Genomic DNA, 27,201 nt, shown 5'->3' on the forward strand with positions numbered 1-27,201 from the left:
CAACAGAAGGTTATAGGAAGAAAAAGGAAAAGCTAAAAGGTGCCGAGGTGACTGAAGTTGTAAATAAAAAAAAATATAATCCGTCTTAAATTGACAGGGAGGGCCGTGGACTCGTAAAATTTCCTTTTCTTCTACAAGATACGACGAGTCCACAGATTTCATCCTTACCTGTGGGATACAATACCAAAGAAACAGGACACTAATGAAAGGGAGGGACAAGCCAGAGACCTAAACGGAAGGCACCACTGCTTGAAGAACTTTTCTCACAAAAACAGCCTCAGAAGAAGCAAAAGTATGAAATTTGGAAAATTTGGAAAAAGTATGAAGAGACGACCAAGTCACAGCCTTACAAATCTGTTCAACAGATGCATCGTTTTTAAAGGCCCATGTGGAAGCCACAACCCTAGTAGAATAAGCCGTAATTCTTTCGGGAGGCTGCTGTCCAGCAGTCTCGTATGCCAGGCGGATGATACTTCTCAGCCAAAAAGAAAGGGAGGTAGCCGTAGCTTTCTGACCCTTACGCCTTCCAGAATAAACAATGAATAATGATGATGATGATTGACGGAAATCCTTAGTTGCCTGTAAGTAAAACTTTAAGGCACAGACCACGTCCAGATTATGCAACATACGCTCCTTCTTAGAAGAAGGATTAGGACACAAGGAAGGAACAATTTCCTGATTAATATTCTTATTCGATACAACCTTAGGAAGAAATCCAGGTTTGGTACGTAAAACCACCTTATCAGAATGAAAAATGAGATAAGGCGAATCACACTAACGCTGAAAGCTCAGAAACTCTTCGAGCAGAAGAAATAGCAACCAAAAACAAAACTTTCCAAGATAACAATTTAATATCTATGGAATGCATAGGTTCAAACGGAACCCCTTGAAGCGCACAAAGAACTAAATTTAAACTCCAGGGAGGAGTAATTGGTCTAAATACAGGCTTAATTCTAGACAGAGCCTGACAAAAAGACTGAACATCTGGCACATCTGCCAAACGTTTGTGAAACAAAATTGACAAAGCAGAAATTTGTCCCTTTAAGGAACTTGCTGAAAACCCTTTCTCCAATCCTTCTTGGAGAAAGGACAGAATCCTGGGAATCCTAACTTTACTCCATGAGTAACCCTTGGATTCACACCAATAAAGATATTTACGCCATATCTTATGATAGATTTTTCTAGTGACAGGCTTTCTAGCCTGTATCAAAGAATTGATGTCTGAATCAGAGAAACCTAGCTTCGATAAAATCAAGCTTTAAAACTCCACGCAGTCAGCTGCAGAGAAATTAGATTTGGATGTTGGAAAGGCCCTTGAATGAGAAGGTCCTGTCTCAAAGGAAGTTTCCACGGTGGCAGAGAGGACATGTCCACTAGATCCGCATACCAAGTCCTGCGTGGCCAAGCAGGCACTATCAGGATTATTGAAGCTCTCTCCTGTTTGATTCGAGCAATCACGCGTGGAAGGAGAGGAAACGGTGGAAACACATAAGCTAGGCTGAACGACCAAGGCATCGATCAGTTTGGCCCGAGGATCCCTCGAACTGGATCCGTATCTTGGAAGCTTGGCATTCCGTCGAGATGCCATCAGAACCAATTCCGGTCTGCCCCATCGTAGAATCAGTGAGGCAAACACCTCCAGATGGAGTTCCCACTCCCCCGGATGAAAGGTCTGTCGACTTAGAAAATCCGCTTCCCAGTTCTCTACTCCTGGGATATAGATTGTTGACAGATAACAAGAGTGGGCATCCGCCCATCGGATTATCTTGGATACTTCTATCATCGCTAAGGGACTCCTTGCTCCCCCTTGATGATTGATATAAGCCACAGTCGTGATGTTGTCCGACTGGAATCTGATGAATTTGGCCGAAGCCAACGGAGGCCACGCCTGAAGCGCATTGAATATTGCCCTCAGTACCAGAATATTGATTGGAAGTAGAGACTCCACCTGAGTCCAAACACCCTGAGCTTTCAGGGAATTCCAGACTGCACCCCAGCCCAGAAGGCTGGCGTCCGTTGTCACTATCACCCACAAGGGTCTGCAGAAACAAGTCCCCTGGGACAGATGATCCGGCGACAACCACCAAAGAAGAGAGTCTCTGGTCTCTTGATCCAGATTTATCTGAGGAGATAAATTCGCATAGTCCCGATTCCACTGTTCGAGCATGCACAGCTGCAGTGGTCTGAGATGAAAGCGAGCAAACGGAATGATGTCCATTGCTGCTACCATTAATCCAATTATCTCCATACACTGAGCCACTGATGGCCGAGGAATGGACTGAAGTGCTCGGCAGGTATTTAGAATCTTTGATTTTCTGACCTCCGTCAGAAATATTTTCATGTCTACCGAGTCTATCAGTGTTCCCAAGAAAGGAACCCTTGTCTGTGGAACTAGTGAACTCTTTTCTACGTTCACCTTCCAACCGTGAGTTCTCAGGAAAGACAACACTGTGTCCATGTGAGATTTTGTCAGTTGATACGTTGACGCCTGGATCAGAATATCGTCCAGATAAGGCGCCACTGCTATGCCTCGTGGTCTGAGAACCGCCAGAAGAGACCATAGAACCTTTGTGAAGATTCTGGGTGCTGTGGCCAACCCGAAAGGAAGAGCCACAAACTGATAATGTTTGTCCAGGAAGGCAAACCTTAGAAACTGATGATCCTTGTGGATAGGAATATGAATGTATGCATCCTTCAAGTCCAAGGTAGTCATATATTGACCCTCCTGGATCATTGGTAAGATTGTCCAAATAGTCTCCATTTTGAACGATGGGACTCTGAGAAACTTGCTTAGACACTTCGTTAATTTGTCTTGAAAATTAACACAATCCTAAACAGTATTTATAGCCATATATAATAAGTCAGCACAAAAATACCCTCTGCACCTCCTGTGGCGCCTACCTGCCCCCAGGGTACTTCGAGAAGACTCGACAACAATCTGGAGAGGAAAGAACTCTGTTTAAGCTCCACCGGAGCTAATGCCTGCTGCTTCCTAGCCAGAATACAGAGCACGTCTGAGCGTGCGAAAATAAGCCCTGCCCATCAGGACCGATGACCGAGTAGGCCCAAACAACCGCATGGAGGAGCGGTTACCAAACTAGCCATGTGGAATGATTACCCCTTAATAAAATGCAACGGTCATAATGTGAAACAACCACCGTAAACATAAATATCCCCAGTGTCGTTATAATGAAACTTGCAGCACATTATAAACCTTGCCCAAAATGTCAACAGAATAAAAATAAAAAATGAACAGGTTTGAGTTACACCCCCCTTGAAAATAGGTCTACTGCTTACCCCTTCCCTAAAAGGGAATACATTTTCAGCCGTTTTTCTGACATACCAAGTCTCTTCAGAATAAAAGGCTGCACATACCTCAAATGCTGCAGACAGCATGAAACGGTCTCCACACTGAAGATGTCTCCTGTATTACCTTCCAACATGGATCTTAGTTACAGCTGCTAAGATCAACAACCTCAGGGCAGAATTCTTCTTCCAAATCCCCCTGAGGGAAACAGTACTCACCGGTACCATTTAAAATAAAAAACTTCTTGATTGAAGAAACTAATACTAACACCTAACTTTACCTCTTCCTAGTATAACACAGGCAAAGAGAATGACTGGGGGTGGAGGGGAAGGGAGGAGCTATATATATACAGCTCTGCTGTGGTGCTCTTTGCCACTTCCTGTTAGCAGGAGGATAATATCCCACAAGTAAGGATGAAATCTGTGGACTCGTCGTATCTTGTAGAAGAAATATAAGTACAATACATATATTTAGAACTTTATATTAATGCATAAAGTGCCAAACCATAGCTGAGAGTGTCTTAAAGGGACAGTATACACTCATTTTAATATAACTGCATGTAATAGACACTACTATAAAGAATAAGATGCACAGATACTGATATACAAATCCAGTATAAAACTGTTTAAAAACTTACTTAGAAGTTCTCAGTTTAGCTCTGTTGAAAAGGTAGCTGGAAAGCCCACTGCAAGTGGGAAATAAGACACTCCCCCCTCCCCTTTCTTTTGCATATGAAAAGACCCTTTACACAAACAGGAGCAAGCTGGAGAAGGTAGCTGACGGTATCCTCATAAAACTTTAGTGCTTGGTTAGGAGTCTGAATATCAGGGCAATGTTATTTTTAAAAAAAAGCAAAACAATACATTTTTAAAAAAAAACAAAAAAAACAACAACTTTATGGGCTATATAAATAGATCATCTACAAAACATTTATGCAAAGAAAAAAATGAGTGTATAATGTCCCTTTAAGTAATGAAAACATACTTACCGAAAGACACCCATCCACATATAGCAGATAGCCAAACCAGTACTGAAGCGGTTATCAGTAGAGGTAATGGAATATGAGAGTATATCGTCGATCTGAATAAGGGAGGTAGGAGATTAATCTCTAGCGCCTTGAGACCCTCACGGGTGATTAGGTTGCGCTCTATAAAGTACCCAACAGATAGATACGACCGATAACAGAGAACCTATGAAATAGATCTCCCGTGAGGAAAACCATTGCATTCAATAGGTGATACTCCCTTCACATCCCTCTGACATTCACTGTACTCAGAGGAACCAGGCTTCAAAATGCTGAGAAGCGCATATCAACGTAGAAATCTTAGCACAAACTTACTTCACCACCTCCATAGGAGGCAAAGTTTGAAAAACTGAATTGTGGGTGCGGTGAGGGGTGTATTTATAGGCATTTTGAGGTTTGGGAATCTTTCCCCCTCCTGGTAGGATTGTATATCCCATACGTCACTAGCTCATGGACTCTTGCCAATTACATGAAAGAAAAGCCCAATGCCTTGATTCCCTCCTCATGGGGTATGCAAGAGTATAGGGATACTGCATCCACAGTAACCCAACTATAAGATTCCTGCCAAGTTTGTGTCCCTAGTATGTTGAGGATATGTTTAGTATCCCTAACATACGATTCTAATGAGATCACCATTGGTTGCAAGATAGAGTCAAGCAATTGGGATAGGTGTTCTGGTAAGGATCCTATTCAACTGACTATTGGGCGACCTTGAACATTTAGCAAGGGCTTATGAGTTTTTGGAAGATGATAGAAAAAGAGGAATTCTAGGGAATTCAACATTGATGAATTTGGCAGTATTTTCATCAATGAACCCATCCTCTAAATCATCACCCAAAATATGTCAAAGTTCCTTCCTAAAAGTACTGGTAGGATCCCCTGTCAACACCAAATAGTTCTCAGAATTAGATAGTTGTCTAAGGGCTTCTGCTATATAATCTGCTTTATCAAGCACTACAATTTTGCTGCCCTTATCAGAATTCTTAATTACTATATTGGTGTTGTCTTGGAGGGTTTCAGCGCTATTCTTTGTTTCCTAGTCAAATTTTGTTGCGTGGGAGCTAATTTTAGATCCACCAAATCTCTCTCTATCCTATTGAAAAGTTTTGATGATGTCACCCCTACTATGTATTGGATAGAACTTGTAGGTTTGAATGAGCTATGTCCCTGCTCCCCTTCTGTGTCTACTGATGGCTCTTGTAAGGCACGAACATCACATGATTCTTTAAAATTCAATCAGTCCGTCTCCACCAAAACAGATTCCAAAGAAATACTCATATCTGCTGGATCAGGACTTTTTATATCACTGAAATGTTTCTTTAAAGTGATATTCCTGATCAAGCGATTTACATCAATTGTTTGAAAAACATTGAAATCTGCAGTAGGTGAAAGGGACAGACCATATTCCAGAACTTTATATTGTTCATGTGTCAATATTGTATGAGATAGATTTATAACATTCCCTATTTGTACTTGCTGTGTGTCCTCAACCCCCAAAGTTGGTACCTCTCTTGCCCTTGTGTCGTGGGTATATTGCAACCATCCTACACTCTTGACTCTCACTGTATTCTATCTAAATCATGACAGGAAAATTGTGGGTTTCATGTAATTTTAAAGATTAAACTGGAAGAAATACTTTTTGCAAACATTAATGGATACTCACCTCATATCCACGGGTTTTTGCTTTGCACCAGTCTAATAACATCTGTTTGATGCTGTTAGCATTTGGCACACCAAAAGCAGAGGACGTGGGTGTAGCAACCTTGGCAAAGGCTGGGCTGCCAGTGCTATGAAAAGAAAGAAAAAAAAACATAGATGCAACTTTTTCCCATCTCTGTGGTCTGATACATTCAGCTCATTTTCTGCCAAAACGCAAATACAGATATGAGTGTTGAACTTTTACTCTAACAAACCCAGCACCTAAATGAGTCAATGTTTGCAATTGAATAAATAACGGAAAAATGCATATATCTAGTCTGAGGCTCTAAACTTAAATCCAACTAGCAATATTGGTAAACGTTTTTGCTTTACTATCATAAACCATCCCTTCCTCAAAGCCTCTAAACGTTCTTAAAGGGATATTAAAAACTAAATAAATGCTAGCTAGAATGATGCAGTCAAAGAAAAGATTAGTCTGAGAATAACATGTAGATGTATTTTTTAAAGTTTCATTAGCTGTTTAAATATTGATAAAATAAGTGTCAAGTTTTAATGTCTATAAAACAATGGCTGTGTGGAATATAACAGTGTTCATTTCTAACAGGAACGAAAAAGCTCACAATTTCAGAATGGAATTGCAGGAAAGGGACAAAATAATTAAAGTATATTGTAGAGAGAGAGAGAGAGAGAGAGAGAGGGAGAGAGAGAGAGAGAGAGAGAGAGAGAGAGAGAGAGAGAGAGAGAGAAGAGAAGAGAAAAGAGAAGAGAAAAGAGAGAAGAGAAAAGAGAGAAGAGAAAAGAGAGAAGAGAAAAGAGAGAAGAGAAAAGAGAGAAGAGAAAAGAGAGAAGAGAAAAGAGAGAAGAGAAGAGAAAAGAGAGAAGAGAAAAGAGAGAAGAGAAGAGAAAAGAGAGAAGAGAAGAGAGAAGAGAAGATGAGAAAAGAGAGAAGAGAAAAGAGAGAAGAGAAGAGAAAAGAGAGAAGAGAGAGAAGAGAGAGAAGAGAGAGAGAGAGAGAGAGAGAGAGAGAGAGAGAGAGAGAGAGAGAGAGAGCTCTATAAGCCTGGGTGCAGAAATGTAAACAATATTACCTCTAAATAATGCACTCACAGGGCTTTCTCAACAAATAAGCAAGGTTTATTTTAACATTTTCGGAGATTAACTCTCCATCAGAATGACAATTGTGTTTACACATCACACTTAAATAGTACTATAAATCAAACAAACTACAAAACTCTAGGTTAGAGTGGCGCCAAAAACAACTGTACTGGAACGCATAATGCGTTAATGCACTGCACTAATGGTAGTTCCACCCCTGCTTGAGCAGAAGTGTAAACTGTAGACAGGAGCCATTTTTAATGAAAGTATATACAACTTATGCTGGGGACCAACATAAATAAAACCATGCTTTACTTAAAACATGAGACAAAAAAACTAAAATTAAAAAGTACCACTTGTATGTAGCTCTGGCCTGCATTACTCCAAATAGGTACAGACCACACTGACCAAGACACTAAGATTCTGTACAGTTTGTACTTCAAGAAGATACAACATAGAAAGCTTTAATCCACCTCACCTCCCACTCTCCTTCTCCAGCTTCTCTATCATTGCCTTACGAGCTTGTGTAGCAGGTGTTTTTGGCAGACTTTGTGCTTTCATAAGTTCCTTTTTTCGCTCTGCCTGAAGCCGCTCCATTGCTGTAACACTGTTTGACTTAGATAGTCCTTCATCCTCACGATCAAAAATACTACAAGAAAAGGAAATTTATGCTTACCTGATAAATTTATTTCTTTTACGATATGACAAGTCCACGGATTTAATCCTTACTTATGGGATATCACCTCCTGGTCAACAGGAGGAGGCAAAGAGCTCCACAGCAGAGCTTTATATATAGCTCCTCCCTTCCCTCCCACTACAGTCATTCGACCGAAATTAGGAAGAGAAAGGAAAAGCCAAGGAGCAGATGTGACTGAAGTTTAACAAAAATAAAGACCTGTCTTAGAAATGACAGGGTGGGCCGTGGACTCGTCATATCGTAAAAGAAATACATTTATCAGGTAAGCATAAATTTACTTTTCTTTTACAAAGATAGGACGAGTCCACGGATTTCATCCTTACTTATGGGATACAATACCAAAGCAATAGGACACGGATGAAAGGGAGGGACAAGACAGGAACCCAAATGGAAGGCACCACTACTTGAAGAACCTTTCTCCCAAAAACAGCCTCGGACGAGGCAAAAGTATCAAATTTGGAAAATTTGGAAAAAGAGTGAAGAGACGACCAAATTACAGCCTTGCAAATCTGTTCAACAGAAGCATAATTTTTAAAATCCCATGAAGAAACCACAGCCCTAGTAGAATGAACCGTAATTCTGCCAGGAGACGTCTGTCCAGCAGTCTCATATGCAAAACGGATGATACTCTTCAGCCAAAAAGAAAGAGGGAGCCGTAGCTTTCTGGCCCCTACGTCTTCCAGAAAAACCAACAAATAATGAAGATGATTGACAAGATTCTTTAGTTGCCTGCAAGTAAAACTTCAGGACACGGACCACGTCCAAGTTATGTAACAGACACTCCTTCTTAGAAGGATTAGGACACAATGAAGGAACAATAATTTCCTGATGAATATTTTTGTTGGAAACAACCTTAGGAAGAAACCCAGGTTTGGGACGTAACACTACCTTATCGGAATGAAAAATAAGGTAAAGAGTATCACATTGTAATGCTGAAAGCTCAGAAACTCTGCAAGCAGAAGAAATAGCAACCAAAAATAAAAATTTCCAAGATAACAACTTAATATCTATGGAATGCATAGGTTCAAACGGAACCCCTTGAAGAACCTTAAGAACTAGATTCAAACTCCAAGGAGGAGCAATTGGTCTAAACACCGGCCTGATTCTAGTCAGAGCCTGACAAAAAGATTGAACATCCGGAATATCTGCCAGACGTTTGTGTAGCAAAATAGATAAAGCAGAAATCTGTCCCTTTAAGGAACTTACTGATAACCCTTTCTCCAATCCCTCTTGGAGAAACGACAAAATCCAAGGAATCCTAATCTTACTCCATGAGTAGTCCTTGGATTCGCACCAATAAAGATATTTACGCCATATCTTATGGTAAATTTTTCTAGTAACAGGCGTGCGTGCCTGAATCAAGGTATCAATGACCGAATCAGAGAACCCTCGCTTAGATAAAATCAAGCGTTCAATCTCCACGCAGTCAGCTGCAGAGAAATTAGATTAGAATGATGGAAGGGTCCCTGAATGAGAAGGTCCTGCCTCAATGGAAGCTTCCACGGTGGCAGAGATGACATGTCCACCAGATCGGCATACCAAGTCCTGCAAGGCCATGCAGGAGCGATGAGGATCACTGACGCCATCTCCTGTTTGACTCGAGCAATCACCCGGGGAAGGAGAGCAAACGGAGGGAACACATAAGCTAGGTTGAGCGACCAAGGCACTGCCAAGGCATCTATCAGTTCGGCCTGAGGATCCCTTGACCTGGATCCGTATCTTGGAAGCTTGGCATTCTGATGAGATGCCATAAGATCCAGCTCCGGCCTGCCCCATCTGAGAATCAGGTTGGCAAAGACCTCTGAACGTCTGTCTGCTCAAAAAGTCAGCTTCCCAGTTGTCCACTCCTGGGATGTAGATTGCTGACAGATAACAAGAGTGAGCTTCCGCTCACTGAATTAACTTGGATACTTCTGTCATCGCTAAGGAACTCCTTGTTCCTCCCTGATGATTGATGTAAGTCACAGTCGTGATGTTGTCCAACTGAAATCGGATGAATTTGGCCGAAGCCAACTGAAGCCAAGCCTGAAACGCATAGAATATTGCTCTCAACTCCAGAATACTGATGGAAAGTAGAGACTCCGACCGAGTCCACACACCCTGAGCCTTCAGGGAATTCCAGACTGCACCCCATCCTAGTAGGCTGGCGTCAGTTGTCACCATCACCCATGAGGGTCTGTGGAAGCACGCCCCTTGGGACAGATGATCCGGCGACAACCACCAAAGAAGAGAGTCCCTCGTCTCCTGATCCAGATCTATTTGAGGAGACACAGTTGTATAATCGCCATTCCCTTGTCTGAGCATGCTCAGTTGTAGCGGTCTGAGATGAAAACGAGCACACGGAACGATGTCCATTGCAGCCACCATCAATCCAATTGCCACCATGCACTGAGCCACTGATGGCCGAGGATTGGACTGAAGGGATCGGCATGTATTCAGAACCCTTAACTTTCTGACTTCCGTCAAAAAGATTTTCATGGAGAGAGAGTCTATTAGAGTTCCCAGGAAAAGAACCCTGTCTGTGGAATTAGTGAACTCTTTTCTAGATTCACCTTCCACCTGTGAGTCCTTAGAAAGGACAGAACAATGTCGGTATGAGACCTTGACAGCTGATAAGATGATGCCGGAATCAGAATATCATCCAGCTAAGGCATGAGAACCGCCAGCAGAGACCCCAGAACCTTTGTGAAAATTCCGGGTGTTATGGCCAGACCGAAAGGAAGGGCCACGAACTGAAAATGCTTGTCCAGAAAAGCAAACTTCAGGAACTTGTGATTATCTCTGTGGATAGGAATATGAAGATATGCATCCTTTAAATCCACGGTAGACATATAATGACCCTCCTGGATCAATGGAAAATTGTCCGAATAGTCTCCATCTTGAAGGATGGAAGTCTGAGAAACTTGTTTAGACTTTTAAGACCTAAAATGGGTCGGAACGTTCCCTCTTTTTTGGGAACAACAAAGATTTGAGTAAAAAACCCTGCCCCAGGTCCAACCACATACGTATGTATGTATTGGGTACTTGAAAAGCGTGGCTAATCACCCGTAAGGGTCTCAATGCGCTGCTCATTTTAGCAACCTCGGAAGGATGAAAGGCTGAGTGGACCTCACCAGGGATCGAACCTGCAACCCTTGGGTTGCTACAGAAAATAGGCCATCTCGTATTGGAACGGGACAAATTACTCCCATGGAGGAGAAGTCTCTTACACAACGTAAGAACGCCTCACTTTTATCTGGTCTACAGACAATCGTGAAAGAAGAAGCCTTCCTCTGAGGAAGGAATTTTTGAACTCCAACTGATACCCTTGAGACACGATTTCTAGTGTCCAGGGATCCTGAACTTCTCTTATCCAGCCTGGACAAAGAGAAAGTCTGCCCCCTACTAGATCCGATCCAGGATCAGGAGCCGCCCCTTCATGCTGTCTTGGTAGCAGCAGCAGGCTTCTTGGGTGGTTAACTCTTGTTCCAAGACTGGTTGGGTTTCCATGTAGACTTGGCTTGTGAATAATTCCCTTCCTGTTTAGTGGAAGAGGAAGAGGGGACTCCCTTGAAATTTCGAAATGAACGAAAATTACTCTGTCGTCCCCCTTGCCTAGATGTTTTATCTTGAGGGAGGAGGAGACCCTACCTCCCTTAATGTCAGAATGATTTCTTTCAAGTCAGGCCCGAATAGGGTCTTTGCCTTGAAAGGCATAGCCAAAAGTTGTCCTTTCTGAATATTAAAGAAACTACCCCCTTAGGAAGTATCAATCATACTAGAAAATAGACTGAGCCCTCCACCCGTGAATAAAACACAGAATGCATGAGGGACAAGAAATAAATAAAAAAAAGGACACACCAGCTTGCAGTTCCCCAAACAAGACCACAAGTATACCATATGGGCCCCAATATGTTGAGGACACTGTAGAAATTAGTAAAATGACCATTGACAACATACTCCCCAACAACAATATCTGTAGGATAATAAGGTCTTAGAAAAGGGTTGAAACACCTAAACATTTGAATAAATCTCTTATTGCTGATGTGTAAAAAAACAATCCAATTAAAGTGTTAACATTGTTGTGAATACACATCGCTAAAGGCATGAATCAGGTGTTGTGCCATAATTCCATATAAAACATAAAAGGAACCGCAGAGAGCTGCATGCGGCCCTAAAAATCTGAGGCCCACAGAAGTGAGAAAAAAAATGTGGCATGGATTAACCGGAGTCAATGGACCCCAAAAAACAAAATCTGTAGAGGGGGATCAATTTGACACTCAAACAGCAGTACTGTCTCTTTAAATATTAAAGTACTGTATATATAACATTCTCAGACACAAGGTATGAGCGAAATCAATAAGGCTGAAATTATTAGGAGAACCATAACATAGGTTAGCCTTCATAAAGCAATAAAACTATTGCTACTGTTCCTTTAAATGACAAAAAACACATAATTCTATGTGCGTGCAGTCTCAGAAGTTGTTAGCTGTCCCTTCATTAATATATGTGCACAGATTAGAGCAACTACCTGCCTGGTCTACTGGACCTCAGCTAATATACTGAGGTGCTAAGCAACCAAAGTTTGCTAGGGAAAACTAAATCCGTATTATAAAATTATCATCAGAACAGTAAAATACATTCCTGAAACACTTTCCTCCTATTGTAGTGGAGAAAAGTATAACAGACAGACTTGTATTAACAACGTGTGTGAACACTTGCAGCCCAAACTCTCCCTCCAGCACAATTACATTCTGAATCTAAAGCATGTAAGTGTGGACCGGAACAGAGGGAGAGCGCCACTACAGAACTCCGCCCTTCGTGGGCGTACCTGCACTTCATTCACCGGCACCCTAAATGAAAGTGCCCAGAAAGGGGGTAAGAGCCCATCCAACGGCGGGAAGATAACTCCGCCCATCGTTGGCGTATCCGCACGTCATCCCTCGGCACTCCGACTGAATGTGCCTAGTAAGGGGGAAAGAGCCCATCCAATAGCGGGAAGACGCCGCCGCCGCCCATCATGGGCGTACCCGCACTTCGTCCCCCCGGCACTCCGAATGAATGTGCCGTGAATGGGGGAAAGTATACTACTCCGCCCATCATGGGCGTCACTTAACACGAACTCCCGGTCGCCATTATTGACAACGGGAGAAAATAAACAAAACATAAGCCGAGTATCCGCACAGTAGTTCTTAAAGGGACAGTCTAGTCCAAAAAAAACATTCATGATTCAGATAGGGCATGTAATTTTAAACAATTTTCCAATTTACTTTTATCACCAATTTTTCTTTGTTCTCTTGGTATTCTTAGTTGAAAGCTTAACTTAGGAGGTTCATATGCTAATTTCTTAGACCTTGAAGGACGCCTCTTAAGAATTTATTTTAACAGGTTTTTCACCACTAGAGGGTGTTCGTTCATGTTTTTCATATAGATAACACTGTGCTCGTGTACGTGAAGTTACAGTTACCTGGGAGCCATCACTGATTGGCTAAACTGCAAGTCTGTCAAAAGAATAAATAAAGGGGCAGTCTGCAGAGGCTTAGATACAAGATAATCACAGAGGTAAAAAATATATAAATATAACTGTTGGTTATGCAAAACTAGGGAATGGGTAAACAAGGGATTATCTATCTTTTAAAACAAAAACAATTCTGGTGTAGACTGTCCCTTTAACACCAGTGCAATAAAAAACCCACAGCAGTTTTTATAATCATTGGGCCACGTTTCAAAATATATAACAGCCATACTGAACTTGACTGTAATGGTAGCTTTGCGAGGAGCCCCTACATGCATGGCCCATAACAATCTCGCGCACAACACATCATTCCAGTTAAATGAAATGTTTTAAGCCCTAAGTGTGATCAGCATATATAAACACTCTGTGTGGCGCCAGAGAAAAAGCTCTCACAGACAGAGCTCCTGAGTCCCTTAGAAGTGCAGAATAACCCCACTGTTCCGTAGAGAAATAAAGTCTGCACTTACCTTGTATGTTGCCCTGCAACATGACAGCCACAACAGGGTTCAGAGGTCCATTGGGTCCCTCCTGTAGCCCTGCAAGAAGATGAAGCCTGAGTTAATTGCAGCTTAGGCCATCACCGAAAGGGTAGCAACACAGTATGGGAGGCGCAGTGAGAATTATGTCCCACAAGTTCCCATTGCTTTAAAGCCACCAAATGCTTCTCTTTTGATACTGAAGAGATTGATCTGGTCTAGGCTACACCCCAGCTCAAAGTAGCATTCAGTGGCACCACTTTAAAAATAATAAACACTTGATTGAAGAGTCTAAAACTAACACCTCACTTTACCTCTTCCTATCACTAACACAGGCAAAGAGAATGACTGGAGTTGGAGGGAAGTGAGGAGCTATATATACAGCTCTGCTGTGGAGCTCTTTGCCTCCTCCTGCTGACCAGGAGGCGATATCCCATAAGTAAGGATGAAATCCATGGACTCGTCAAATCTTGTAAAAGAAAAATGTAAACACCTGTTAAAATTTTCTTATGCTAAATATCAGGAGAATATAAATGGCTGATTTACAGACATGTGCTGTATGATTTAGGCAACTTCAGCTCTGCCTGTCCAGCCACACAATCCTTATATATCTGCTTGTGTTCTTACAATAGATTACAGCAATATTCTGAATGGTGAGAATGGTCTAAATAATTTTAAATTGGAGACTTACCTGCCAACTTTTTTAGATGTTGCACTCGAGGTTGCACTAAAGGAAGATTTTGTCTGAACAAAAGTTCCAGCAGCTGTAAAGAACAAACCAAGTCTTCTTTACAAATATTATAAGCATTCAGAAAGAGTAATCATATTTGTGTTCAACTTAACCTGTCCTTTAAGTCCAGCTCTAAAAATCTTTTCTTTTTTTGTGGGAAATGCTAATATATTTGGAATGAAAAAACAGAATTTATGTTTACCTGATAAATTTCTTTCTCCAACGGTGTGTCCGGTCCACGGCGTCATCCTTACTTGTGGGATATTCTCTTCCCCAACAGGAAATGGCAAAGAGCCCAGCAAAGCTGGTCACATGATCCCTCCTAGGCTCCGCCTACCCCAGTCATTCGACCGACGTTAAGGAGGAATAATAGCATAGGAGAAACCATATGGTACCGTGGTGACTGTAGTTAAAGAAAATAAATTATCAGACCTGATTAAAAAACCAGGGCGGGCCGTGGACCGGACACACCGTTGGAGAAAGAAATTTATCAGGTAAACATAAATTCTGTTTTCTCCAACATAGGTGTGTCCGGTCCACGGCGTCATCCTTACTTGTGGGAACCAATACCAAAGCTTTAGGACACGGATGAAGGGAGGGAGCAAATCAGGTCACCTAAATGGAAGGCACCACGGCTTGCAAAACCTTTCTCCCAAAAATAGCCTCAGAAGAAGCAAAAGTATCAAACTTGTAAAATTTGGTAAAAGTGTGCAGTGAAGACCAAGTCGCTGCCCTACATATCTGATCAACAGAAGCCTCGTTCTTGAAGGCCCATGTGGAAGCCACAGCCCTAGTGGAATGAGCTGTGATTCTTTCGGGAGGCTGCCGTCCGGCAGTCTCGTAAGCCAATCTGATGATGCTTTTAATCCAAAAAGAGAGAGAGGTAGAAGTTGCTTTTTGACCTCTCCTTTTACCTGAATAAACAACAAACAAGGAAGATGTTTGTCTAAAATCCTTTGTAGCATCTAAATAGAATTTTAGAGCGCGAACAACATCCAAATTGTGCAACAAGCGTTCCTTCTTTGAAACTGGTTTCGGACACAGAGAAGGTACGATAATCTCCTGGTTAATGTTTTTGTTAGAAACAACTTTTGGAAGAAAACCAGGTTTAGTACGTAAAACCACCTTATCTGCATGGAACACCAGATAAGGAGGAGAACACTGCAGAGCAGATAATTCTGAAACTCTTCTAGCAGAAGAAATTGCAACTAAAAACAAAACTTTCCAAGATAATAACTTAATATCAACGGAATGTAAGGGTTCAAACGGAACCCCCTGAAGAACTGAAAGAACTAAATTGAGACTCCAAGGAGGAGTCAAAGGTTTGTAAACAGGCTTGATTCTAACCAGAGCCTGAACAAAGGCTTGAACATCTGGCACAGCTGCCAGTTTTTTGTGAAGTAACACCGACAAGGCAGAAATCTGTCCCTTCAGGGAACTTGCCGATAATCCTTTTTCCAATCCTTCTTGAAGGAAGGATAGAATCCTAGGAATCTTAACCTTGTCCCAAGGGAATCCTTTAGATTCACACCAACAGATATATTTTTTCCAAATTTTGTGGTAAATCTTTCTAGTTACAGGCTTTCTGGCCTGAACAAGAGTATCGATAACAGAATCTGAGAAACCTCGCTTCGATAAAATCAAGCGTTCAATCTCCAAGCAGTCAGCTGGAGTGAAACCAGATTCGGATGTTCGAACGGACCCTGAACAAGAAGGTCTCGTCTCAAAGGTAGCTTCCAAGGTGGAGCCGATGACATATTCACCAGATCTGCATACCAAGTCCTGCGTGGCCACGCAGGAGCTATCAAGATCACCGACGCCCTCTCTTGATTGATCCTGGCTACCAGCCTGGGGATGAGAGGAAACGGCGGGAACACATAAGCTAGTTTGAAGGTCCAAGGTGCTACTAGTGCATCCACTAGAGCCGCCTTGGGATCCCTGGATCTGGACCCGTAGCAAGGAACTTTGAAGTTCTGACGAGAGGCCATCAGATCCATGTCTGGAATGCCCCATAGTTGAGTGACTTGGGCAAAGATTTCCGGATGGAGTTCCCACTCCCCCGGATGCAATGTCTGACGACTCAGAAAATCCGCTTCCCAATTTTCCACTCCCGGGATGTGGATAGCAGACAGGTGGCAGGAGTGAGACTCCGCCCATAGAATAATCTTGGTCACTTCTTCCATCGCTAGGGAACTCCTTGTTCCCCCCTGATGGTTGATGTACGCAACAGTCGTCATGTTGTCTGATTGAAACCGTATGAACTTGGTCCTCGCTAGCTGAGGCCAAGCCTTGAGAGCATTGAATATCGCTCTCAGTTCCAGAATATTTATCGGTAGAAGAGATTCTTCCCGAGACCAAAGACCCTGAGCTTTCAGGGATCCCCAGACCGCGCCCCAGCCCATCAGACTGGCGTCGGTCGTGACAATGACCCACTCTGGTCTGCGGAATGTCATCCCTCGTGACAGGTTGTCCAGGGACAGCCACCAACGGAGTGAGTCTCTGGTCCTCTGGTTTACTTGTATCCTTGGAGACAAGTCTGTATAGTCCCCATTCCACTGACTGAGCATGCACAGTTGTAATGGTCTTAGATGAATGCGCGCAAAAGGAACTATGTCCATTGCCGCTACCATCAACCCGATCACTTCCATGCACTGAGCTACGGAAGGAAGAGGAACGGAATGAAGAATTCGACAAGAGTCCAGAAGTTTTGTCTTTCTGGCCTCTGTTAGAAAAATCCTCATTTCTGAGGAGTCTATAATTGTTCCCAAGAAGGGAACCCTTGTTGACGGGGATAGAGAACTCTTTTCCACGTTCACTTTCCAGCCGTGAGATCTGAGAAAGGCCAGGACGATGTCCGTGTGAGCCTTTGCTCGAGGGAGGGACGACGCTTGAATCAGAATGTCGTCCAGGTAAGGTACTACTGCAATGCCCCTTGGTCTTAGCACCGCTAGAAGGGACCCTAGTACCTTTGTGAAAATCCTTGGAGCAGTGGCTAATCCGAAAGGAAGCGCCACGAACTGGTAATGTTTGTCCAGGAATGCAAACCTTAGGAACCGATGATGTTCCTTGTGGATAGGAATATGTAGATACGCATCCTTTAAATCCACCGTGGTCATGAATTGACCTTCCTGGATGGAAGGAAGGATAGTTCGAATGGTTTCCATCTTGAACGATGGGACCTTGAGAAATTTGTTTAAGATCTTGAGATCTAGGATTGGTCTGAACGTTCCCTCTTTTTTGGGAACTATGAACAGATTGGAGTAGAACCCCATCCCTTGTTCTCTCAATGGAACAGGATGAATCACTCCCATTTTTAACAGGTCTTCTACACAATGTAAGAACGCCTGTCTTTTTATGTGGTCTGAAGACAACTGAGACCTGTGGAACCTCCCCCTTGGGGGAAGTCCCTTGAATTCCAGAAGATAACCCTGGGAGACTATTTCTAGCGCCCAAGGATCCAGAACATCTCTTGCCCAAGCCTGAGCGAAGAGAGAGAGTCTGCCCCCCACCAGATCCGGTCCCGGATCGGGGGCCAATATTTAATGCTGTCTTGGTAGCAGTGGCAGGTTTCTTGGCCTGCTTTCCCTTGTTCCAGCCTTGCATTGGTCTCCAAGCTGGCTTGGCCTGAGAAGTATTACCCTCTTGCTTAGAGGACGTAGCACCTTGGGCTGGTCCGTTTTTACGAAAGGGACGAAAATTAGGTCTATTTTTTGCCTTGAAAGGCCGATCCTGAGGAAGGGCATGGCCCTTACCCCCAGTGATATCAGAGATAATCTCTTTCAAGTCAGGACCAAACAGCGTTTTCCCCTTGAAAGGAATGTTTAGTAGCTTGTTCTTGGAAGACGCATCAGCCGACCAAGATTTCAACCAAAGCGCTCTGCGCGCCACAATAGCAAACCCAGAATTCTTAGCCGCTAACTTAGCCAATTGCAAAGAGGCGTCTAGAGTGAAAGAATTAGCCAATTTGAGAGCATTGACTCTGTCCATAATCTCCTCATAAGGAGGCGAGTCACTATCGAGCACCTTAATCAGTTCATCAAACCAGAAATATGCGGCTGTAGTGACAGGGACAATGCATGAAATGGGTTGTAGAAGGTAACCCTGCTGAACAAACATCTTTTTAAGCAAACCTTCTAATTTTTTATCCATAGGATCTTTGAAAGCACAACTATCCTCTATGGGAATAGTGGTGCGTTTGTTTAAAGTAGAAACCGCTCCCTCGACCTTGGGGACTGACTGCCATAAGTCCTTTCTGGGGTCGACCATAGGAAACAATTTTTTAAATATGGGGGGAGGGACGAAAGGAATACCGGGCCTTTCCCATTCTTTATTAACAATGTCCGCCACCCGCTTGGGTATAGGAAAAGCTTCTGGGAGCCCCGGCACCTCTAGGAACTTGTCCATTTTACATAGTTTCTCTGGGATGACCAAATTTTCACAATCATCCAGAGTGGATAATACCTCCTTAAGCAAAATGCGGAGATGTTCCAATTTAAATTTAAATGTAATCACATCAGATTCAGCCTGCTGAGAAATGTTCCCTAAATCAGTAATTTCTCCCTCAGACAAAACCTCCCTGGCCCCCTCAGATTGGGTTAGGGGCCCTTCAGAGATATTAATATCAGCGTCGTCATGCTCTTCAGTAACTAAAACAGAGCATCCACGCTTACGCTGACAAGGGTTCATTTTGGCTAAAATGTTTTTGACAGAATTATCCATTACAGCCGTTAATTGTTGCATAGTAAGGAGTATTGGCGCGCTAGATGTACTAGGGGCCTCCTGAGTGGGCAAGACTCGTGTAGACGAAGGAGGGAATGATGCAGTACCATGCTTACTCCCCTCACTTGAGGAATCATCTTGGGCATCATTGTCATTATCACATAAATCACATTTATTTAAATGAATAGGAATTCTGGCTTCCCCACATTCAGAACACAGTCTATCTGGTAGTTCAGACATGTTAAACAGGCATAAACTTGATAAGAAAGTACAAAAAACGTTTTGAAATAAAACCGTTACTGTCACTTTAAATTTTAAACTGAACACACTTTATTACTGCAATTGCGAAAAAACATGAAGGAATTGTTCAAAATTCACCAAACTTTCACCACAGTGTCTTAAAGCCTTGAAAATATTGCACACCAATTTTGGAAGCTTTAACCCTTAAAATAACGGAACCGGAGCCGTTTTAAGCTTTAACCCCTTTACAGTCCCTGGTATCTGCTTTGCTGAGACCCAACCAAACCCAAAGGGGAATACGATACCAAATGACGCCTTCAGAAGTCCTTTATAAGTATCAGAGCTCCTCTCACATGCGACTGCATGCCATGCCTCTCAAAAACAAGTGCGCAACACCGGCGCGAAAATGAGACTCTGCCTATGCTTTGGGAAAGCCCCTAAAGAATAAGGTGTCTAAAACAGTGCCTGCCGATATTATTATATCAAAATACCCAGAATAAATGATTCCTCAAGGCTAAATAAGTGTTAATATCAATCGATTTAGCCCAAAAAAGGTCTACAGTCTAAATAAGCCCTTGTGAAGCCCTTATTTACAATCGTAATAAACATGGCTTACCGGATCCCATAGGGAAAATGACAGCTTCCAGCATTACATCGTCTTGTTAGAATGTGTCATACCTCAAGCAGCAAAGGACTGCAAACTGTTCCCCCAACTGAAGTTAATTGCTCTCAACAGTCCTGTGTGGAACAGCCATGGATTTTAGTTACGGTTGCTAAAATCATTTTCCTCATACAAACAGAATTCTTCATCTCTTTTCTGTTTCTGAGTAAATAGTACGTACCAGCACTATTTGAAAATAACAAACTCTTGATTGAATAATGAAAAACTACAGTTAAACACTAAAAAACTCTAAGCCATCTCCGTGGAGATGTTGCCTGTACAACGGCAAAGAGAATGACTGGGGTAGGCGGAGCCTAGGAGGGATCATGTGACCAGCTTTGCTGGGCTCTTTGCCATTTCCTGTTGGGGAAGAGAATATCCCACAAGTAAGGATGACGCCGTGGACCGGACACACCTATGTTGGAGAAAGCCAATGCAGTTTAGTCTGCCAATTGCTCAGTGATTTCCTGAATTCAAATACTGTATAATCGGTTTAATATTTGAAAGAAAGTAACGCAAAAAAAACAAACAACAACTTATGCTTACCTGACAAATTCATTTCTTTCATGATGGTGAGAATATACCTGACCAGTAGGAGGCAGCAAGAGACACCTTGAATAATGACCCACTGCTCTATGTTGTAAGCGGGGACCTTAAGGATGTTAATCTTTAGAGACGTAGTTTGCTCTTAGTGCTATGCACGCAAACCCGCTCTCATAGATGAAATAGAGTAAAAAGTTCAACATACAACCCGGGTTGACTGATACGTTGCAATGGTCGTTCTTTGAGTTAAAAGCAATATCAGAAGCTGGTCCTTGATATTAGAATATGGTGCTGGTTTCAATGCGTTTCACTCCTTACAAAGCTCTGTAAGGAGTGAAACCCGTTGAAACCAGCACCATATTCTAATATCAAGGACCAGCTTCTGATATTGCTTTTAACTCAAAAAACGACCATTGCAACGTATCAGTCAACCCGGGTTGTATGTTGAACTTTTTACTCTATTTCATCTATGAGAGCGGGTTTGCGTGCATAGCACTAAGAGCAAACTCCAGCTCTAAAGATTAACATCCTTAAGGTCCCCGCTTACAACATAGAGCGGTGGGTCATTATTCAAGACATCTCACAAACGGATCTGGTTGGCCAGGCTAAGACGAGCCCCTAAGCTGGAAGCGGTGACGTCAGACGCCGGAATCTCGAGGAATAGACGCTGAGGCTAACAGATAGAAGCTCTCCACAGAGAACATTTCCTTTGGAACCGTAACAAGGTACAAATAATATTAAAGGGACACTGAACCCAAATTTTTTTCTATCGTGATTCAGATAGAGCATGCAATTTTAAGCAACTTTCTAATTTACTCCTATTATCAAATTCTTTTCATTCTCTTGGTATCTTTATTTGAAATGCAAGAATGTAAGTTTAGATGCCGGCCCATTTTTGGTGAATACACTGTGTTGTTCTTGCTGATTGGTGGGTAAATTCACCTACCAATAAACAAGTGCTTTCCATGGTTCTGAACCAAAAAAATAGCTTAGATGCCTTCTTTTTCAAATAAAGAAGCAAGAGAATGAAGAAAAATTGATAATAGGAGTAAATTAGAAAGTTGTTTAAAATTGCATGCTCTATCTGAATCACGAAAGAAAAAATTTGGGTTCAGTGTCCCTTTAAGCTTCACAAGACAGACTTGTGTAAAGAACTTTGTGGAATTTACTATATACAATATTTTGAATTGAAAAATATCTTCTGTGTACGCCATGCACCAACTAAAAAGTGATGACCACGTTTAAAGTATCAAGTCACCCCTAAAGAAGTTATCTCTGTTACATTTGCTTGGTCAATGGACTTTTTAGATCTTGCATATTTTTTACTCAAATAAGTTTTAATTTGCGCCACTCTATCAATTTTGTACAGTGATAAATTGCTCAGATATAAGGGAGACGTCCCTATCTTTTTAGTACATATTTTATTTCTGTTTTGTATATTAAATTTTGTAAACACATTTTTACCTGGTCATTTATATCCTACAAATGATTGTTATTGCTTATTTGAGGTATCTTAAGCTTTTAGCGCCCTTATTTAACCGCCATTTGTCTATCAATACTGTCTGAACAGAACGAAGGATCTGTTCTCTGAATAAGGTGTTTGATATCTCATTACCTAGCGCACTATTAGATCACATCCCTATTAGCAAGAGACACACCAACACAACAGAGCTTTAAATCCCTTGCAATTCTCCTATGATGCTCAGTCATAAATATAGCCAAGTAGGTAAGTGTGTGTGTGTGTGAGGTGGGGGGACGACGACAAACCATTAAGGCAGGACACTGCTATTCAGGCACTACAACTCACAGAACTTTCCTTCTAAAAGGAAGAAGCATACACATCAAAGTAATAAAACTATGAATAAAAGACCAAGTAGCTGCCTTACAAATCTGATCAATAGAAGCCTCATTCCAAACAGCCCAAGAAGTAGCAACTGCTCTAGTAAATTAAGCAGTAATGCGCTCGGGGAGGTTATACCCACAGAGTATACCTAACAAATTAAGGCTTTAGGCCAAGTAGTTAAGTTAAAGTAACAGCCTAGCTTTCTTTTTTTTTTTTTTTTTTTTTTTTTTTATTTATTTATTTTTTTCCCTTTATTTTTTTGCATGTATAAAACAGAAATATGAAAATTATAGTTGTAATAAGGATGAGATGATAGCCTTGTATGGCGAATTTTCTGTTTTGTTTTCATGATGTCTGGAATGCCCTGTCATATCTGTATGTTTTGTTTTATTTGCAATAAAATTAAAAAAAAAAAAAAAATCACAGAAACCCTTCTGGAAGAAGAAATAGCCAGGAAAAAAAAATTCCAGAACAAGAGCTAATCCATACATATGCTCTTAAGAAGGAAACCCCTCAAAAATCAGATAAATATTCCAAGGAAGAGAAACTGTTCAGTCTCTGGACAAATAACTGGTTTCATTCTGATCAAAGGTCTGAAAATCTGAAGTGTTAGTAATTCTCTCATAGAAACATACAGAAAGCCAAAATTTGACCCTTCAGAGAACTGGCTGACAAACCTTTCTCCAAACACTCCTGCAGGAACTCAAGGGATCCTAAATAATCCTAGTGGTAACCTTTGTCAGCACACCAAGCATATATAAAAAAGTCTGTCAAAAACACAGAACTAAGCATTCAATCACAATGCTACCAAATTCAGAGTTTTGAGATCCTGATAAAAGAAAAGACTTTGAGAAAGAAGATCTCTTCTTAGAAGAAGCCTCCAAGGCAGGCCCAAGGACATTTGTACCAGATCCGCAAATAAAATCCTGTTAAGCCACATCAGAGAAATAAAAGTTGCTGAGGCTTTTTCAAGCTTGATTCTGGCTACTACTCTGGAGAGCAACACAAAATGGAGAAAAGATAAAACTCAGGTTGAACGACCAGGAAAACACTAGAGCATTGACCAGACTTGTATGAGAATTTCTGAGAGCTGGCACAATACAGGGGCATATTGTGATTCAAGAAAGAGACCATGATAGCTCTCTATAGACACCAACTTCCTATGATCTGGCTGAAAACTTCCAGATTCAGAGAAGATTTCCCTGTGTGAAGAGACAGGCAACTGAGAAAACCTACCTCCCAACTGTTCACACGAAGAATATGGGCGGCAGAAATCTTGAAATGATAATGTTCTGCCCACATGATGATGCGGGGCACTTACCTCATTGCTAAGTAACTACAAGTTCCTTCCTGATTGAAGTAAGCCACTTCTGTGACATTGACGAAAATCAAAGAAAATATTCCTGTCTGAGGTCAGGCCAACTCTGGAGAGCCCTGAAGATTGCATGGAGTCCCAGAATATTTATGCGTAACCTACTTCTGAGACCACACACACTGCACTCTCCAAGAAAATCTTCTTCTTCTAAAGCCAATCTTCCTGTAATAAAGCATGAACATGTTCAAGGTTTGAAATTAAAGAACACATCCTCTGCCACAGCAGCAGGGTCCTGAGACTCAGAGTTACTATTCTCAGAATAAGTGTCCTCAGAGTCAAAGACCACTATCAATGGGTAACTTAAAGGGCCGCCCCTAAAGGAAGTGAACTAAACGCCATGAAGGACCACTTTCAAATCTGTGCATAAGTCTATGCTTAACAGCTGGAGACATAACACTTCTTTCATAGCAAAGTGAATATACTCCTTAAATTTTGGAGATTTAAATGAACCCACCTGGAAGCAACCTTGTTAAGACAAAAACCTATACACACTGTTTAAAGATGGCGCAGCAAAACCCTGTTTGGAGTTAGAAATAGACAGCACATAAAGGTACATAACTGAGCAGAGGGGCACCAGATAATTCTTATATGCAAACACAAACTGGAAAGGGATAAAGAATTAATGGGTCTCTATTCTAAAAGATCAGCTGACGGACTAGACGCCTGAGCTGCACTAGTTTGCTGCATAGTAATAGTAAGGAAGTAGCTTAAAGGGACACTGAACTCTCCACGAATCAGCAAAAACCCAGGTTGTTCAACAAAAATGGGCCGGCATCTAAACTTAAATTATTGCTTTTCAAATAAAGATACCAAGAGCATGAAGAAAATTTGATAATGAGTAAATTAAGAAAGTTGCTTAAAAAATTGCATGCTCTATCTGAATCAGGAAAGAAAAAAAAATTGGGTTCAGTGTCCCTTTAACTATAAACCTAAGCACATAAGCAGTAATCAGCAAACAGTAAATTAACCCCGAAGGGAAGAAATAACAATGACAATGTTAAACTGGTTAACACATGAAAGGGAAAACAGTAACAATAAAGTACTGTCAAACACTGAAATAACAGTAAAATACACCAAAGGCGAACAAAAAGGTTAAATAAAATTTATACCCCAATTTGAAACAAAGCACTAATTATCAGAGTACCTCATCACTTCTATCGGACCTGACGGTTTCTCCCCACACTCATATTACAGCAGCCCAGGATCAGATTATAAAAGGCATGCTAAAATAGTTAACCCTTAGCGTGCCAGAACTACTGGTGAGCACTTAACCCAAGAAACCCAAAGGAAACCTGAAGAGTTTAGCACAATAAGCCACCTGTGCTAAATTTACATAGCCAGATTAAATAAATTCATAATTTTTAAAAGTGACTAAAAGTACTACAAACTGTTAATATAAGGTGTGTGGTGTACAAATATATGTCTCCATACTATGTGGGCTATAAGGCTGCAGTACCTTCCCCCACTGGGCTTACCTCGGCTGCAACAACTTGCTTCCAGTTGACAAGCCCATCCTAGGCAGTGCAAGCATAATGCAAACAATCAACTAACAGCATCTACAACCAAGGAGATTGGTGGATTAATCCACATTTCACCTGGGGCAGGCTGTAGATCTCACAAAGAGCTGCTCACTGTAGTCCTTGGTACTGGGGATGAATCCACATTTCACCTTGAAAGCCTGTGACATTTCCCCACTACCTGGCTGATAACTCCTTGTCTACCCATCTGACAGACAGGGTACAGTGAGGAGGAACTGGGCCTCAGGTTGGTTAGAGGAGCTGTCTCAAAGACTAGAAGATTAGCACTTCACTTTCACCTGGTTCCTCTTCAAGGACGCAAATTAAAATGACTGAATTATAGGAAATGGAATGGAATTCAATCTCTGCTGTGCTGGGGTAACTTGCCTCCTCCACCCAGTAGTCAGGAGGGGAATTCTCACACGGAATAACTTGAGGAATCACCATCTGATGAAGGAAATAAAGAACTTGACCTGTTTTGCACACACCTGAAATTTTCATTTTTTTCCTTTCTTAAAAACTTGTACACAGATGCATACAATGTTTAACAAACTTCTCTTCACTACTAATCTTTTTTCTCCTGATATTCCCCATGAACTCTTGGCATGCAAACTCATGAGCCCACCTATACTGTGCATAAAGGTTATATATCGCACCTCTATCCCTTTAACAGTCTTTGCAATTGTTTGTTTTTAAACATACTATGACCACGTATTGTAAGCACTATGCAATGGTCAAAACTATCTTCATAGCTCTCTGGAACATGCTGGCATTTTTGAGTGCGAGTTCTGAGGTTAGGCGACACATTAGAATTCAGTCTTATGTTACTCACTTTCTGATCTATTCATGTAGCTTGCTTCCATTGTAGTTGTCCTGGAAGTTTTGCTGCCATCATCTGTATAAGACACAAATTAAAATAAAATTAGCAGTTTGGATGCCCGAGCCTACCTATGTTTTTCAACAAAGGATATAAAAAGACCAAAGCAAATGTGATAATAGAAGTAAATTGGAAAGTTGTTAAAAACTGCATGCTCTATCTGAATCATAAAAGTTAAATTTCAACTTTACTGTCCCTTTAATAAGCAGTGCACATCCAGGTTCTAAAATAAGACCACAAGGTCTATTATAGCAGCAGATACAAATTTTTATGAGATAATCACCGACTAATTAACACCTCTAAAACTGAAACCCTGCTTAATTCCCAAGCTGGCTTCCTGCAGCCTTACGCCTATCATTTTATCCAAAGGTCTTTCATTCAATCATTTTTATAATGGACTTACAAGCACAGTGTTTAGCTTTATTAAATGGACATTAAAGTATTTTTTGTATTTATGTATTGGACATATGTTAACTGCCTTGCAACAGATATACATACAAAATAAAGGTTTTTAAACCCTTAAAAAAATTGTCATTTTGTTAGAAAAATAGGACTTATTTTGCAGTCTCAGGACACATCTCGTGAAAAGCCTCAAATGTTTATCCTTCTTCCTTTTTGGTCGCCTATTAGGAATAGATATAAACAAGCTGCTGCACAAGTCAGCCAATCACTGTGCAAAATGTAGGAGTGCCAGGGTTTTGCATCACACGGAAAGCTGTTTCATTACTCATAAATTGAGATTTTTATATAAAATGTTTAGTTGTTGACTGTCCCTTTAAGAGGAGTGGGAAAACCACAATTGTCAGAGTTAAATTACAGGACATGCAGGCAAAATAAATAATTAAAGCTTATTGCAAAGTTGTGTTTTTTTTAATTATGCATATTAAACATTTTATGGAGAATACAATTTTGAGTTAAATATTTCTTTATATTAGGGGACACAT

At 41.4% G+C, this 27,201-nt stretch overlaps 1 protein-coding gene across 1 annotated transcript in view; it reads right to left on the reverse strand.

The window, feature by feature from the left end:
* SMTN (smoothelin) overlaps positions 1-27,201 on the reverse strand; it is a 98,308-nt gene that overhangs the window by 66,182 nt on the left and 4,925 nt on the right. Inside the window, exons 5-8 of the mRNA XM_053702216.1 lie at positions 26,213-26,275; positions 14,444-14,516; positions 7,564-7,734; positions 5,995-6,118 (exon numbers count right to left, since the gene is read on the reverse strand). Of these exons, the coding sequence (XP_053558191.1) occupies positions 5,995-6,118; positions 7,564-7,734; positions 14,444-14,516; positions 26,213-26,275 (431 nt within the window). The remainder of the gene's footprint in view (positions 1-5,994; positions 6,119-7,563; positions 7,735-14,443; positions 14,517-26,212; positions 26,276-27,201) is intronic.

This window comes from Bombina bombina, chromosome 2 (assembly GCF_027579735.1).
Source record: "Bombina bombina isolate aBomBom1 chromosome 2, aBomBom1.pri, whole genome shotgun sequence".
NCBI classification, from domain to species: domain Eukaryota; kingdom Metazoa; phylum Chordata; class Amphibia; order Anura; family Bombinatoridae; genus Bombina; species Bombina bombina.